The following is a 13,092-nucleotide window of genomic DNA, read 5'->3' as shown; positions in this document are numbered from 1 at the left end:
CCAGTCATCAGCAGCCCATTATTCTATTATACTGAGGGTTGCAAGGGGAAACTGTCTACCCATCAATAGCAGATTTTTCAGATCTGCATGTATATAATCCAGGAAGGGTGGAACTTTCAAAAATAACTATTAATAATAATAATAATAATAATATTGTTCTTACCCTTTACAACAGCTTGTAACCTTTCATGAAGGAGGATATTAAATATCTCGCTGTACGAAAGGGTGGCACTGGGTGGAAGGATTTTGATCCAGTTTTGCAGTATGCACTTTTGAGTTTTTCAAAGAGTTTATAATGTGATGCAGTGAGATGTAAGTCCCTAGAGAGAAGGCCTAGGAGGAAAACTCCAGGGTCCTTCTTAATTTTTATTTTAAATATCCCACTGACTACCTTTGAAATATACGGTAATAACAAAATCTGGAAATCAGTTTACATTCCCAATAGTAATGGAAATACGTCCCCCTTTGTAGGTTTGCCTTAGTAAAAGCTCACTTTTTAATACATTATATCTCATTTGTTTAATTGGTAAAAACAAAGTGGAAAAAAACACAATTTGCTGTTGTGGCGGGGGATTACTGTATGTGCTGGACTATTTCTTTGCAACCAGCAGAGACTCGGGGTACTAACTCTTTTACAAAAGTGCAGACTGTAACTTTAAAAGTCTGAAACATGAACCCACAGTGTTTACCTTGTTGTCATGGTTTGCCAGTCTGGTAATACGGCAGTTTTTCTGCTTGATCTAATTTGATGATGAGCTGTCAAGAGGATACAGTTGGGCTTTCTCTGGCATATGCCTTTCCTGCTCTACAGAGCACAATCTATGGTTTAAATATCTCTACAATGTTTAGCACAGCAAGTAAGTATACACATTAAAGATCAATTTACCTTTCAGACTAAATATGAATATATCAGTTTTAAGTTCAACATAAAAATGAAAAATGTTTTAAGTTGTAGTACTTTTTTAACAACGTTATTCTCCTACTAATCTTTTTTGTTCTGTACAAAAATTCTTTAAAGGCATTACTTCTTTAAAAAAAGTTCAAACTAGCAATTATCTGCACGTCTTCAAGTCTCTCTCCCACTCATGCATCGGATATCACTCTGTTGAGTGTTTCCAATGTTCTCATGTTACTTGAAAAAATACACAGAGGAATAATCTGATTTATTTCCTCCCTTTTCAAAACAAATCAGATATGTCTACTTCGCAGAGACACTTGTACGTGCCTTGTGAAGAGGTTCCAGTCTGGGTTACACAATAGTGGTGCCAGTGGTTCGTTATCGTCTGAGCAGACATCGCTATCTCTGACGCTGAATAAGATTGATGGCCTCTTCAAGGTGCTGGACCCACAGGGAAGTACCCGATACTCACTCTGAAGGTCCACCAGACCTGATTCATCATCTGATAAATGAGATCATGCGCTATTTGTAGGAGACATACTATAGTAATCTAATTTACTTTCTAGGTTTGGCAAATAAAGAGGGAGTTTTTGTGTTTGCTTAAGTTAAACCATGCCAAGTCCTGTTGTTCCTAATAGAAAATAAGGAAGTACAGCTGTAGACACTGAGGAAGAAATGTTCCAAATGTAGTGCGTTAGCCTTTGTAGCCACATCACGTATCCGCAGCGCACATTGGCAAAAGAAAAATGGAAATCCTGACACAACCTCAGCCTCCACATCAGCATGTCTCAGTGATGGAAGAAGACAGACTGGCGTAAAAGAGGTGTAAACTTCTCCACCACCGCAGCCTTCACACCACTCGGACATCCCACTTCAATGCTGCAATGCTTCCACATTGCCATTCAACATAAATAATAGGAGACAGGGTTGCTCAGTTTCCATATCAAACAAAAATGACCGCTTAAATCCAGTTAATAGGAGTGACTGTTTTAGACCGTGAACTCCCATCCGCGAACAAAAAAACACACGCTAGCCATGTTCTCATACTGACCACCATGGATGACTTCTGCATGCACTTCCTGAAAATAATTGTTTGTTATATGGAACAAAATATGGCAACTGCGCATTGCGTTATTTTATATCAAAGGTCCTCTCCTTGCCACTGCTCCAAAACACAAGCCCAGCACTGACAAAACAAGCACTACTCGTCCCGCCCTATAATAATGAGTTGGGTAATTGTTTATTGAAAAGGGTCACTTCATATGTCTTTATGATGCTTATGTGAGGTTATATTCCAAAACTTCAAGCGAATGGTCACTAATTTTTGTGCTCTATGTCAGCAATGTGTTAAACAAAACAAAGTCTATAGCGTGATACCCAACTTAAAGGTGGCACAACTTGATTATAATGTCAACTGGAACATTATTACAAGTCCTGCTCAGTGTTTATGTGTGTGACATAATTCCACAGGGGGCTTCAAAAGAGGGGAAACATTTTTTTCAGCTCACAAACATTCTGGAATATATTACACTGAACCAGAATGCAGTATTTCCACAATTCATTTCTTTGTACATCACTCTGATGACAGGCTGACAGTCTTTTAAAACATGTAGCATCAGTTAAAGGAGGGATTGGGATTATTAAAGTGTCAATCATTTCCCCTTTTTGGAAGCAAATTACCCGCAGACAGAATGTTTCTATAAACTGCGGCACAATATCTTATGAAAATCTTGTGGTATAAATATGCTACTGTAAATAAATAAAGAGGGGAAAGTATTAGCTGACCTCAGAGCAATCCTGATTATTTGACTTGTTGGATGTGTTACCTTTGTCTGTTCAGGGTTCCCTGGAAAACTATCCCCACAGGCTATTTGTTCTTGTTATTCAAAGAAAAATGTTTACTGGGATTCTTTCTCTTATTTTTTTTTTTCACCAGAATGATTAATGATCTGCTTTGATGCCTGACACAACATCACAGACATATTATATGTCTGCAATATTTTGGATTAAGAGTGTAGTTGCGGTTAGTGTGCTGTTATTGAAGTCGGCATTATAGGAAGGACTGGCTGAACGAACTTAAGGCCGTTTCCAGCCCATGCTTAGACACAATGTTCCAGTGTACGATGGCGGCAAACGTGGGAAGAGATATTCTGGAGAACTGCATTTGTCATCTACCCAACAGTGACTGCAGTTTACATATCTTACCTCTCTAGCAGAGCAAAGGGGATTTTGGATAAAGTGCTGAGCTGTATCAACCTTGTGGGAGGCCACTCTGCGGCTCTGTGTACGTGCAGAACGTGAATAACCTCAGAGCTGAATAACTGTCAGCCTGTACACTTTTCTGTTTTCCTTTAAGGAGTGAAACACAGCAGGACGAGGTGCTGTGGGGTATGTGGAGCGGGTGACTCAGGGTGAAAGGGAGTCTTTCAGCTGGACACATTTCATGGATGTTTTGGGAAGCAGTGATGGAAACGGGGGAGGTTAGGCGGCCCATTCCTCCCCCTAGGGTCCTCGCGGTGTCAGAGCAAAGAAGGAGAAAGAGAGAGTGAGCCTGTTGCAGTACAGAATGTCTTCAGCCTGCTCTGTATTAACCTCAGTGAAAACAAGCCTCCCTCAGAGTTTAGCTACAGCGCAGACGCAGGTAGACCCTGGAGCACTGAGGAAAAGCTCCCATGTGGCAAGGAAGGGGAGATAAAAGGAAAAGGGGGGATGAATATGATAATCTGCTAACCCACACTTAAACTAATATTTATGTACAAAACTTACAGCAAGGATAAATGTTGAGCATTGGGTGGTTTTGGTTTTCCCAGAAAACAGAAAGTCAGTCAGGAGGAAGAAGTTTGGCAGGGCAGTTTATTGGAATAGATAGATCTCATATGATTGTCACTATAAATCCTGTGATACTGAAGGTGATACACAGGTGATAAAAACAATGGAAAGCTCACCATGACAGACATTAAAACAGAGCTGAGTCATTGGTGCTAGAAAAAGTACTCTTACTTGTACTAATTACTTAATCTACAATTGCTCTCACATTGTAAGTAAAAATGTTTAATTCATTCTTACAGTATACAATATCATCAAATTGCTAATACTGATGCATCAGCCTGTAAGCAGAATCTTAGCTTGTGCTGTGTACTTAGTTTTAACTACTTTTTATTTTTATTTTCTCCTTCCAAAGGGTCACAAGATAAATCTGAGGTGTTGTTAACGGGGTAGGCAAGAAGAAAAAAAAAAGTTCTGATGCACAAATTTGACCTTATTTGTTTTTTGTGTAAATTAGATAATTAATCAAAACCCATGTTTTTAACATTGCATTATATTTCATGTGCAAAATATGTAATTTAGTTATTCTGTGCTTCTCTATTAAGAGTTAATAGGATTTGGCCTGTTCCCTAAAACTCTAATGTTGTAAATCTTGTCTTGTTTCTCAAACTTTTTATTAGTTATGTCAGTTAAAGTTATAAAAAAAAAACTGCTTTGTGTATTGATAAATAAGGGATAAACTTGGCTGAAGCTGAATGCATTCATTCATTCAGAAACAAATGACACAGCAGTAAAAAAGTACAGCATGCTCCATGTTAAATATGGATGAGTAAGGCTTGTGACTGCTTAATGTTGAGTCATAGCCTGCTTGTAAAGAGGGAAGAACAGGAACACACAGGGCCTGTAACCCATATTAATCTTTAAAAACAACACTGAGACCAGACATCAGGATCTATTATTATCTCTTTGACCTCTATGGCCTCTGATGTAAATGTTTATTGTACATTCATAAAAAGAGTACAGACTGTATCACACTGGATAAAACATTATTTAGCTTTTCTATACAACGTATTATTCAGACAACGTGGCATGCCAAAAAAAGCATGTTGCACAGTGATGTATTAGGTGTATTAATGAAAAAGACAGTATAACCATAACCATAAATATGTGGCTTTTAGACATATGTTACACATGACATGAGTTATTATCAGAATACAACAGTCTTATGCATGATTTAAGATTACATGTAGAGGACTTGCACACAATATTTTTTATTAAGTTAAAAAAATAAAAAACGAATGTCTGAGTGAGTAATTTATCAGAGGATTCACTTGAGACCACACAGCTGGCAAATGATTTCTCCCTAACAGTGAAAAAAAAAAAAAAAGAAAAACAGCTTGAAGTTAACTCTATTCATCACCACAGGTTTATATTGCAATTTAGGGCAACTCCACTAAATACCCTTCATATAAATAACAATACATACTTAAGGTTTATTATGAATTGTGGTGTGGGGCAAACACATGAAAGCTTTTTATTTCTTATACGATGTGGCAGAGTCAGTACAGATATATTTGGGCTTCAGTCTGTCACAGTTTTGGAGTAAAATTGCGTCCAGATATAACTCACATGCTTTCTATTGCCACTTACACAGTGCTTTATTTTAATATATAAACAGATTTTGTAAGCGTGAGAATTAACATTATCGTCTTTGGTCAAAGTTTTAAAGAATATAATTATTTACATTTTAAGGGTTAATAAAAGCATGTTATATAAAAATGACCTGTGACCAAGGCATAGACATTTATTTTAGAACACATCCCTTATATTGGCTTGCTGTTCAGTAATCAGAGAATCCATTGTGACATTTTTATTGGTTTATAAGTAATTCTCCCCTGAGTTTTGCAGTGATCTTGTAATCTAAAGGCTTTAGTGTTAAACCATAGGTGCAGTTTAAAGACAGGTCCTCACTGGCAAGTTTCTCAAAGCTACATTGGTGGAGTAGAATCGCAAAGAACAAAAATATCTCAACTTTGGCAATCTGGTTCCCAATACACCTTCTCTTCCCTGCTGAGAAGATCATAACATTGTTGCTCAGATCCTTGTCTAGGGAGCCCTTTTCATCCAGGAAGCGTGAGGGGTCAAAGATATGTGGATCCTTCCACATCAGGGGGTCATGATTGATGGACCACTGATTGATGAAGATCACAGTGTCTTTGGGGATGTGGAGACCTTCAATAGTGACTTCTGAGGTTGTGGAATGTGGGATGGTCATAGGGACAAAGCTGGTGAAGCGCATGGTCTCGTAGATGAAGGCGTCCAGGTATGTCAGGTTGCCTCTGTCATCAACAGATGGCAGCCTGTCTCGGCCCACCACCTTGTCAATGAGCTCATGGAGTTTGGTTTGTATTTCAGGGTATTTAGCCAGCAGAAGGAGAATCCAGTGGAGAGCAGTGGAGATGGTATCCAGACCTGCACCAATCAGATCTGTCACCATCCCCTCTGCAGAATCTCTGGTGAGTCTGCTGTCATTGGCAGACTTAATCCCACTAATAATGGCATCACTCATATCCCTTGTTACTTCCGGATCAAATGTCTCTCTGTGCTCCTCCACTTTGTGCTGGACAAACCCAAAGAGGTCTTGGTTCATGATTTTAAAGCTCTTGAACATAGTGCGGACTGGATTAGGAAAAGATTGAAGCCATGGCATCACATCTACCAAGCTGCCAGCCCCCACTGTTTCTCCAAACTTATCTATCCTGCGTAACAAGGCTCTAAACTCAACATCATCGTGTCCATAACGTTTTCCAAAACACAAGGCACAAATCACATTAGCTGCAGCTACTGTCAGCTCATGAGCAGGGTTGAAATGCTTGTCATGAGCACTGAGTTTAAGGAAAATCTCAACTAGCTCTGTGGCTTCAGCCACAATTTGCTGCTCAAAGGCTTTTTTGGTCTGACTGTTGGCAGATGAGAATGCTCTGATCGTTGATTGAGCAATTTTCCTGTGCATCTTCCACTGTTTGCTGTAATTGCCAAAAGTCATACTTTTCCCCCCTGAGACTGCCTGAAAGGAGACAAAGTTTGGTCTGCCTGCAAACTCTGTGCTGTGCTGTATCAGAGCCTGACGTATTGCCCTGTCCCCATTCAGAACCACAATATCGCTGCAACCTAGTCGTATCTGGTATACGTTGCCATATTTTTTAGTTAGCTTGGCCAAGGTGATGTGAGGCATCTGGCCCAGCTGCATGGCGTTGCCCACCACCGGCCAGGCGAAGGGTCCCGGGAGTCTTCTCTTGAGTCTGAGGTTCCTGACCCACAGACAGGCTTCCAGACAGAAGAGGAAAACGAAGGAGGCAACCAGAGCAGGCTGGACCTGTCCGCTCCATTCCCTGATGATGCTGCTGCTCTTCACACCAAACTCAGTGTCTATTTGTGCCATTGTGTTATCGTGTAGTTTGTCTATCATCCACTGTCAAATACAAATCCAATTATCACTAAAGATGGTAAAACATTTCAAGTGGTCCCTCTTAAATAGATTAAAATACAAATTCATATGTTTTCTCATCCTATATTATAATCAAATACCCAGAACAAAAAAACTTCCAAGCAGTACTCACTTTCTGTCTCACCCCTCCTCCACACAAGCGAGAACTCGATCAGGTTCGAGCCTTAACACTTTGCTTATATGTATCTCTTTGGTGGGAGGGATCAGCGACTCAGGTTTTTTATTTTCTCTCCCCTCCCATTTTGACCATAGCCAGCAGACCTTAGTCCTATTCCCCCTCAGGCCTACTGCCAGCAGCGTCCCTTGCAGGATGACTGGAAAGGAGACCAGCTACCTAATATGCCCTGTTGTCAAAAGCTACAGATTTGCAGTTTCATAGCCACAGAATATAAAAGATTACCATGACACGTTTAAAAGATAAACAACTCTACATACTGGATGTGGCCTGAGAGGTATTTGTCATAAAATATCTAATATGAATTTGTTAATCTTGAAAGATTATGCCCTTTAACAATGATATAGAAAGGATGTGTGGCAGCAAATAGTGTAAATAATGGAGTTGATCGCATTTTCCTCTGGGGTTACAGTAGGTGACTTTACTGTTTCCTGTGGACTTTCCATGGCTATTTTAAACATGATTTGGTGTCGTGTTATTTACAGCCAAGCTGTTAATTATAACCATACCGGGAAAGGGGCTCTGGGACATCACCATGAAAGCTGTGGGTTTCAGATCCAAACACCGAACAGATCCAAACGGCAAGATTTATGATGCTCCATAAAAATATATATACATCATTATTGTTGTCATAATAGCTCTTTAAACAAAAGTCACTGAGTTAATGTAGCTGTTAGGGTTGCGGAATTCAGATGAGAGGAGTTTAGCTATGAATCTGCTTATGTGGGTGCTTGTGCAACAAAAGGAAGAACTTAAAAAAGCATCAGCTTGGGTTTAAGTGATATTCAGCCACAAGTCAAGTATTCCAGAGGTTTCTATTTTTGTAACAATGAGCAATGACAGACAGCTAAACAATATCACATTGTTGGCACATATCTAACAGTGCCAAACACTAGCTAAAAATACTTTGAAACTAAAAAAGTAGTTCATAGACTGTGATTCACGCCCAACTTAGCAAGTTTAAAGGGATTTTATGTTACTCTAAAACTAACAGTTAAAGTGACAAGTAAACTGGACACATAGACCATTGAAAATTCACTTTATTAATTTCAGATATAGCTTATTTTTTCCATCATATAAAGCCAACACTAACAAAATATCCTTTATGATGTACATTTACACATTCAAGGCCATCTAAGTTGAATTTGTTGCCTTGACACAGACAGAGAAACACATCCCTTGGATACTGTAACATCAATTCCTGAATGCAGAGGCTTAAAGAGAGTGCATTGACATCTGTGTACCACTTTAAAAATTGTTACTTTGTAAACAAATGTTTTTTGAGAAAGCCTCATGAGTGACAGACATTTGCAGCACATGTGTTTTCGTTGTACTTGGTGAGACTTGTGTGTTTGGTATTGGGTATCTGCAGTGCAGTGCTTGTACAGTAAAGCTGAGCCCTGGGTGCGTAAAGTTTGTGAAGTTCATGGTTCACGGCAATGTCTCGTCTTCATCCTCGAGACTGTGATGGGTGTTCCTTGATAAAAGACTTCCTCCTTCACACGCATGCCTTATTTTAACACTTTGATCAGCATTCTTTGTTTAATGTCTTCATATGCTCTGAGTACAGTAGATAGTGAAATACATTAAATTTCATTAGATTTATAGTCATACCTGAAATATGAAATTATATAAAAAATATTTTTACATGGCAAAGGTTAAATATATTCTTACATAGTTGAGCAGTTGAGAACAAAAAGTCATCAAGTGACTTTATGACATTCACAAGCATTTCGTATACACTTATATTAGTTTAGATCGACATTTAAAGAAAATAGCTAACTCCTGCACACGCATTGATCATGTACATGCTCAATAGTGGATGCTGAACAAGCACACAATTCAGAATTATGTACAAAATCTGATCAAGTATAGAGTATTTTGTGAAGCAGAAATGTAATTAATACCTTTGCCCTGATCCCAACAGTTCAAAACTTTGAATTCTACCTGCAACTAACATTACATCTTTGAAATTATATTCTCAGCCCTGCACCAAAAATGCTTCATATACAGTCTGAGTTTAGATGTCCATTAAATATTGTTATTAAATATGAAAATCTGTACTGGGGTATGCTGTTCATGCCGGAGAAACTAAGCCAAGAAGCTTCCCCCTGAGCTTGGCACTGACACAGCATCGGAGTGGCTTCAGCGTGAGCCCGTAAGAGCAGTCAAGTGTAGGGGGCTCAGAGGGGTCGCTCTCAAAGCTACACTGGTGCAGCAGGATGGCTGTGAATAAAAACACTTGCACCTTGGCGATCTGATCGCCGATACAACGTCTCTTACCCGAAGAAAAAATCATCACGCCGTTGGTCACGTCCTTATCAAGAGCCCCGTTTTCATCAAGGAAGCGTGAGGGGTCAAAGATATGTGGGTCCTTCCACTTCAGAGGGTCATGGTTGACGGACCACTGATTGATGAAGACCACCGTGTCTTTGGGGATGTGGAGACCTTCAATAGTGACATCTGAGGTTGTGGAGTGTGGGATGGTGACAGGGACAAAGCTGGTGAAGCGCATGGTCTCATAGATGAAGGCGTCCAGGTATGCCAGGTTGCTTCTGTCCTCAGTCGATGGCAGTCTGTCCTGGCCCACTGCTTTGTCTATGAGTTCATGTAGTTTGGCTTGAATGTCTGGGTGTTTGACCAGGAGCAGGATGATCCACTGCATGGCAGTTGACATTGTGTCTTGACCTGCTCCAACTAGATCTGTGACTGTTGCTTCAACAAACTCTTTCTCCAGTACCTTGTCCTTCCCATGCTCAATCACATTTATGATGGCGTCGCTCATGTCCCGGGTCACATCAGGATTGAAGGACTCTCTGTGCTCCACCACTTTATCTTTCACAAAGCTGAAAAACTCCTCGTTGAGGTTTTTGAAGTTTTCATAGACGCTGCGGACTGGATTAGGAAAAGACTGAAGCCAGGGCATGACATCTACCAAGCTACCTGCTCCCACCGTCTCTCCAAACTTGTTCACCTTTTTTAAGAGGGACCTGAACTCCACATCCTCGTGTCCGTATCGCTTCCCAAAGCACAGAGCACACATGATATTTGCAGCAGCTACTGTAAATTCTTGAACAGGGTCAAAATACCGTCCATGAGTGCTGCGGCGCAAAAATACCTGCACCAGTTCCATGGCCTCGGCTGTAATATGTTGCTCAAAGGCTTTTTTGGTCTGACTGTTTGCAGAGGAAAAAGCTCTGAGGCTGGACTGGGCTATTTTCCTGTGCACTTTCCACTGTTTGCTGTAATTAGTAAATGTCACACTCCTGCCTCCAGAGATCATCTGGAAAGAGACAAAGTTTGGTCTGCCTGCAAACTCTCTGCTGTGCTGTATCAAAGCCTGATGAATCGCCTTGTCCCCATTCAGAACCACAATATCGCTGCAACCTAGTCGTATCTGGTAAACGTTGCCGTATTTTTTGGCTAGCCTGGCAAAGGTGATGTGAGGCATCTGGCCCAGCTGCATGGCGTTGCCCACCACCGGCCAGGCGAAGGGTCCCGGGAGTCTTCTCTTGAGTCTGAGGTTCCTGACCCACAGACAGGCTTCCAGACAGAAGAGGAAAACGAAGGAGGCAACCAGAGCAGGCTGGACCTGTCCGCTCCATTCCCTGATGATGCTGCTGCTCTTCACACCAAACTCAGTGTCCATTGCCATTGTGACAACTTCTGTACACTTGTTCCTCAAACAAAACAAAACAAACAAAAAAAAAATCACTTTTTAAACAAAGTCTGTTAATTTCGAAGGAGAAAAAAATCAATAAAACTGTTGTATGTCCATATCACATAAAATTAATGTTTAAGACGTATCAATCAAATGCCGGTGAAGTCATAATGATATAAATCTACAGTAACTGTTCAAAGCGAGTTATATTTTTGTCTTAAGTCTTTTCATCAGGATTTAAAGCATAAGTGCCTGTTTTCTGCTTCACTCCAGGGTCTTATATGTTTTCAGTTGGTGGGCAGGGCTCAGGGTAACTTTCATACTCCTCCCATTGTGGTAGCCCTGCAGACCCCACTACACTGCATTATCTCTCTGTTGTCGGTCGCTCTTGGAAGCGCGCACTTGTGAGCGTCGAGGGACAACGTGAGCGTGCAGCACGAACTCAAGTGTCCACCGCAGAGACAGACAGAGAGAGAGAGAGAGAAAGAGAGAGGGAGAGAAAAGAGACTGACCGATACGTGTCGAGCCAATTTGCTTGACTAATTGGAGGACTGGCAGAGTTTGCACATTTCAAGGTGTATCTTTCTAACATGATTTATTTTCTGGCTGCAGAAGACTCGGCGGGCGCACTTTGGCTAGAAAAAAAAAGTGTTTGCATACGGTTTGTCCAACTCCAGACTGAATCTAATTATATTTGCACAGAATCTATTTATGCGTAATTTAATATCCAGTGAAGTTAACTCGGCGTTATTTATTTAATCTGTTAATTAGCCTTGATGTTGATGTGCGTAAAAGTTAGTTTGCATGCTTAAGCTGTTTGCCAGTTAAATGCATCCTTTGTTTCGAAAGTTAGACTCAGTGAATTTAAGCAGATCAGCAACGTGTCTTTTATGACATGCTGTAATATGTTTCTTATCGTCCATAATAATAAGATAAGATGTACTTTAATGATCACTTCAGTGATTTCAAAAGTGTTATCATTTTATTTAATTTCTCCGTGATTATTAGTCCAAAAGTCCTGCAGGTTGAGGGCTGCAAACGATAATTTTATTAGTTTGTCATAAAAAATGTAATCACTGACAAATATAGAGTTGAGAGTAAGTTGCGCACTACACAGTCCGACTGTGAAGAGGTCCAGCCGCATTTTATACTGGACTGTTTTTTTGTTTTTGTTTTTTTTAATCGCGTTAATTTCTTAGATAGAATTAATTAGAATTAACACAGAATATGCTGTTTTAAAAGACTGATTTGAAAATAAAAATATATATAAATATATTTATTTTTGTTCCTTCTTGCTTGACAGACATATAACCTGCACAATAATTGTGTGTGGATGAGCCATAAAATATTATATTTGCAACATTTAGGTTTTTTCTTTTCTAATATATAAAGCTTTGCATGACCAGATTACATCATACCACAACAAATTTCAGGTGCCCACCACTCTCTGCCCCCAACAGCAGTTCTCCTTTTAAGTAACAGTCCCCAGAAAGCACATCGAACTAAAGACAAACAAAATCTGAGGGAGGTCCTTATAAATCACAAACCCTGTGTTTTTAAAGTACACATTGTGTTAAGTATGAGTCAAAGAATCTTGTTCTTTATATATATATATATATTATATATATCTATTATATATTTCATATAATATCTATATATATATATTCAGAGGGTCATTTATCACTGTCAGTCATTATCAGCAGGAAAAGATGAGGATGAGAGAGGGACAATGGAAAAAAATGCTTTATAGCAGTTATATGTACACTATCTACAGTAGTTCACCTGGTAGAGCATGTACCACCTGTCATATAAAGCTGAGAGCGTACTGCTGTCTCACACCTCCTTAGCCAAATAGAACATTAACAATGCAATGCGTGTGTATTTCGTCCGTGACAGTAGATGCTTTATAACCCTTAGATTAAGTGACTGGATTTGCAAAGCAAATATTTTAATATTTTAATGTAACAGAGACTTACACTTTCCCAATCCAACCACACACTCACAATTTGTAATATATGACAATTTCTGATTTAATAAACTGATAAATAACAGGACTCATAGCCACGGCATGCTTAAATTGTGAA

General features: G+C 39.7%; 1 protein-coding gene and 1 pseudogene across 1 annotated transcript; both read right to left on the bottom strand.

Moving 5' to 3' along the window:
• Window positions 1-4,563: 4,563 nt before the first annotated feature.
• Window positions 4,564-7,424, bottom strand: LOC113744625 (cytochrome P450 1B1 pseudogene; annotated as a pseudogene).
• Window positions 7,425-8,369: 945 nt separating this feature from the next.
• LOC104924782 (cytochrome P450 1B1) lies at window positions 8,370-11,256 on the bottom strand. Its single transcript, XM_074527721.1, has one exon. It carries the CDS (start codon window positions 11,000-11,002, stop codon window positions 9,425-9,427), a length of 1,578 nt encoding a protein of 525 aa, XP_074383822.1. The 5' UTR covers window positions 11,003-11,256; the 3' UTR covers window positions 8,370-9,424.
• Between the last annotated feature and the right edge of the window lie 1,836 nt (window positions 11,257-13,092).

This window comes from Larimichthys crocea, chromosome XXIV (genome assembly GCF_000972845.2).
Source record: "Larimichthys crocea isolate SSNF chromosome XXIV, L_crocea_2.0, whole genome shotgun sequence".
Classification (NCBI taxonomy): domain Eukaryota; kingdom Metazoa; phylum Chordata; class Actinopteri; family Sciaenidae; genus Larimichthys; species Larimichthys crocea.
The sequence above is the reverse complement of the archived record's forward strand: the minus strand, read 5'-3'. Positions and strand labels throughout refer to the sequence as shown.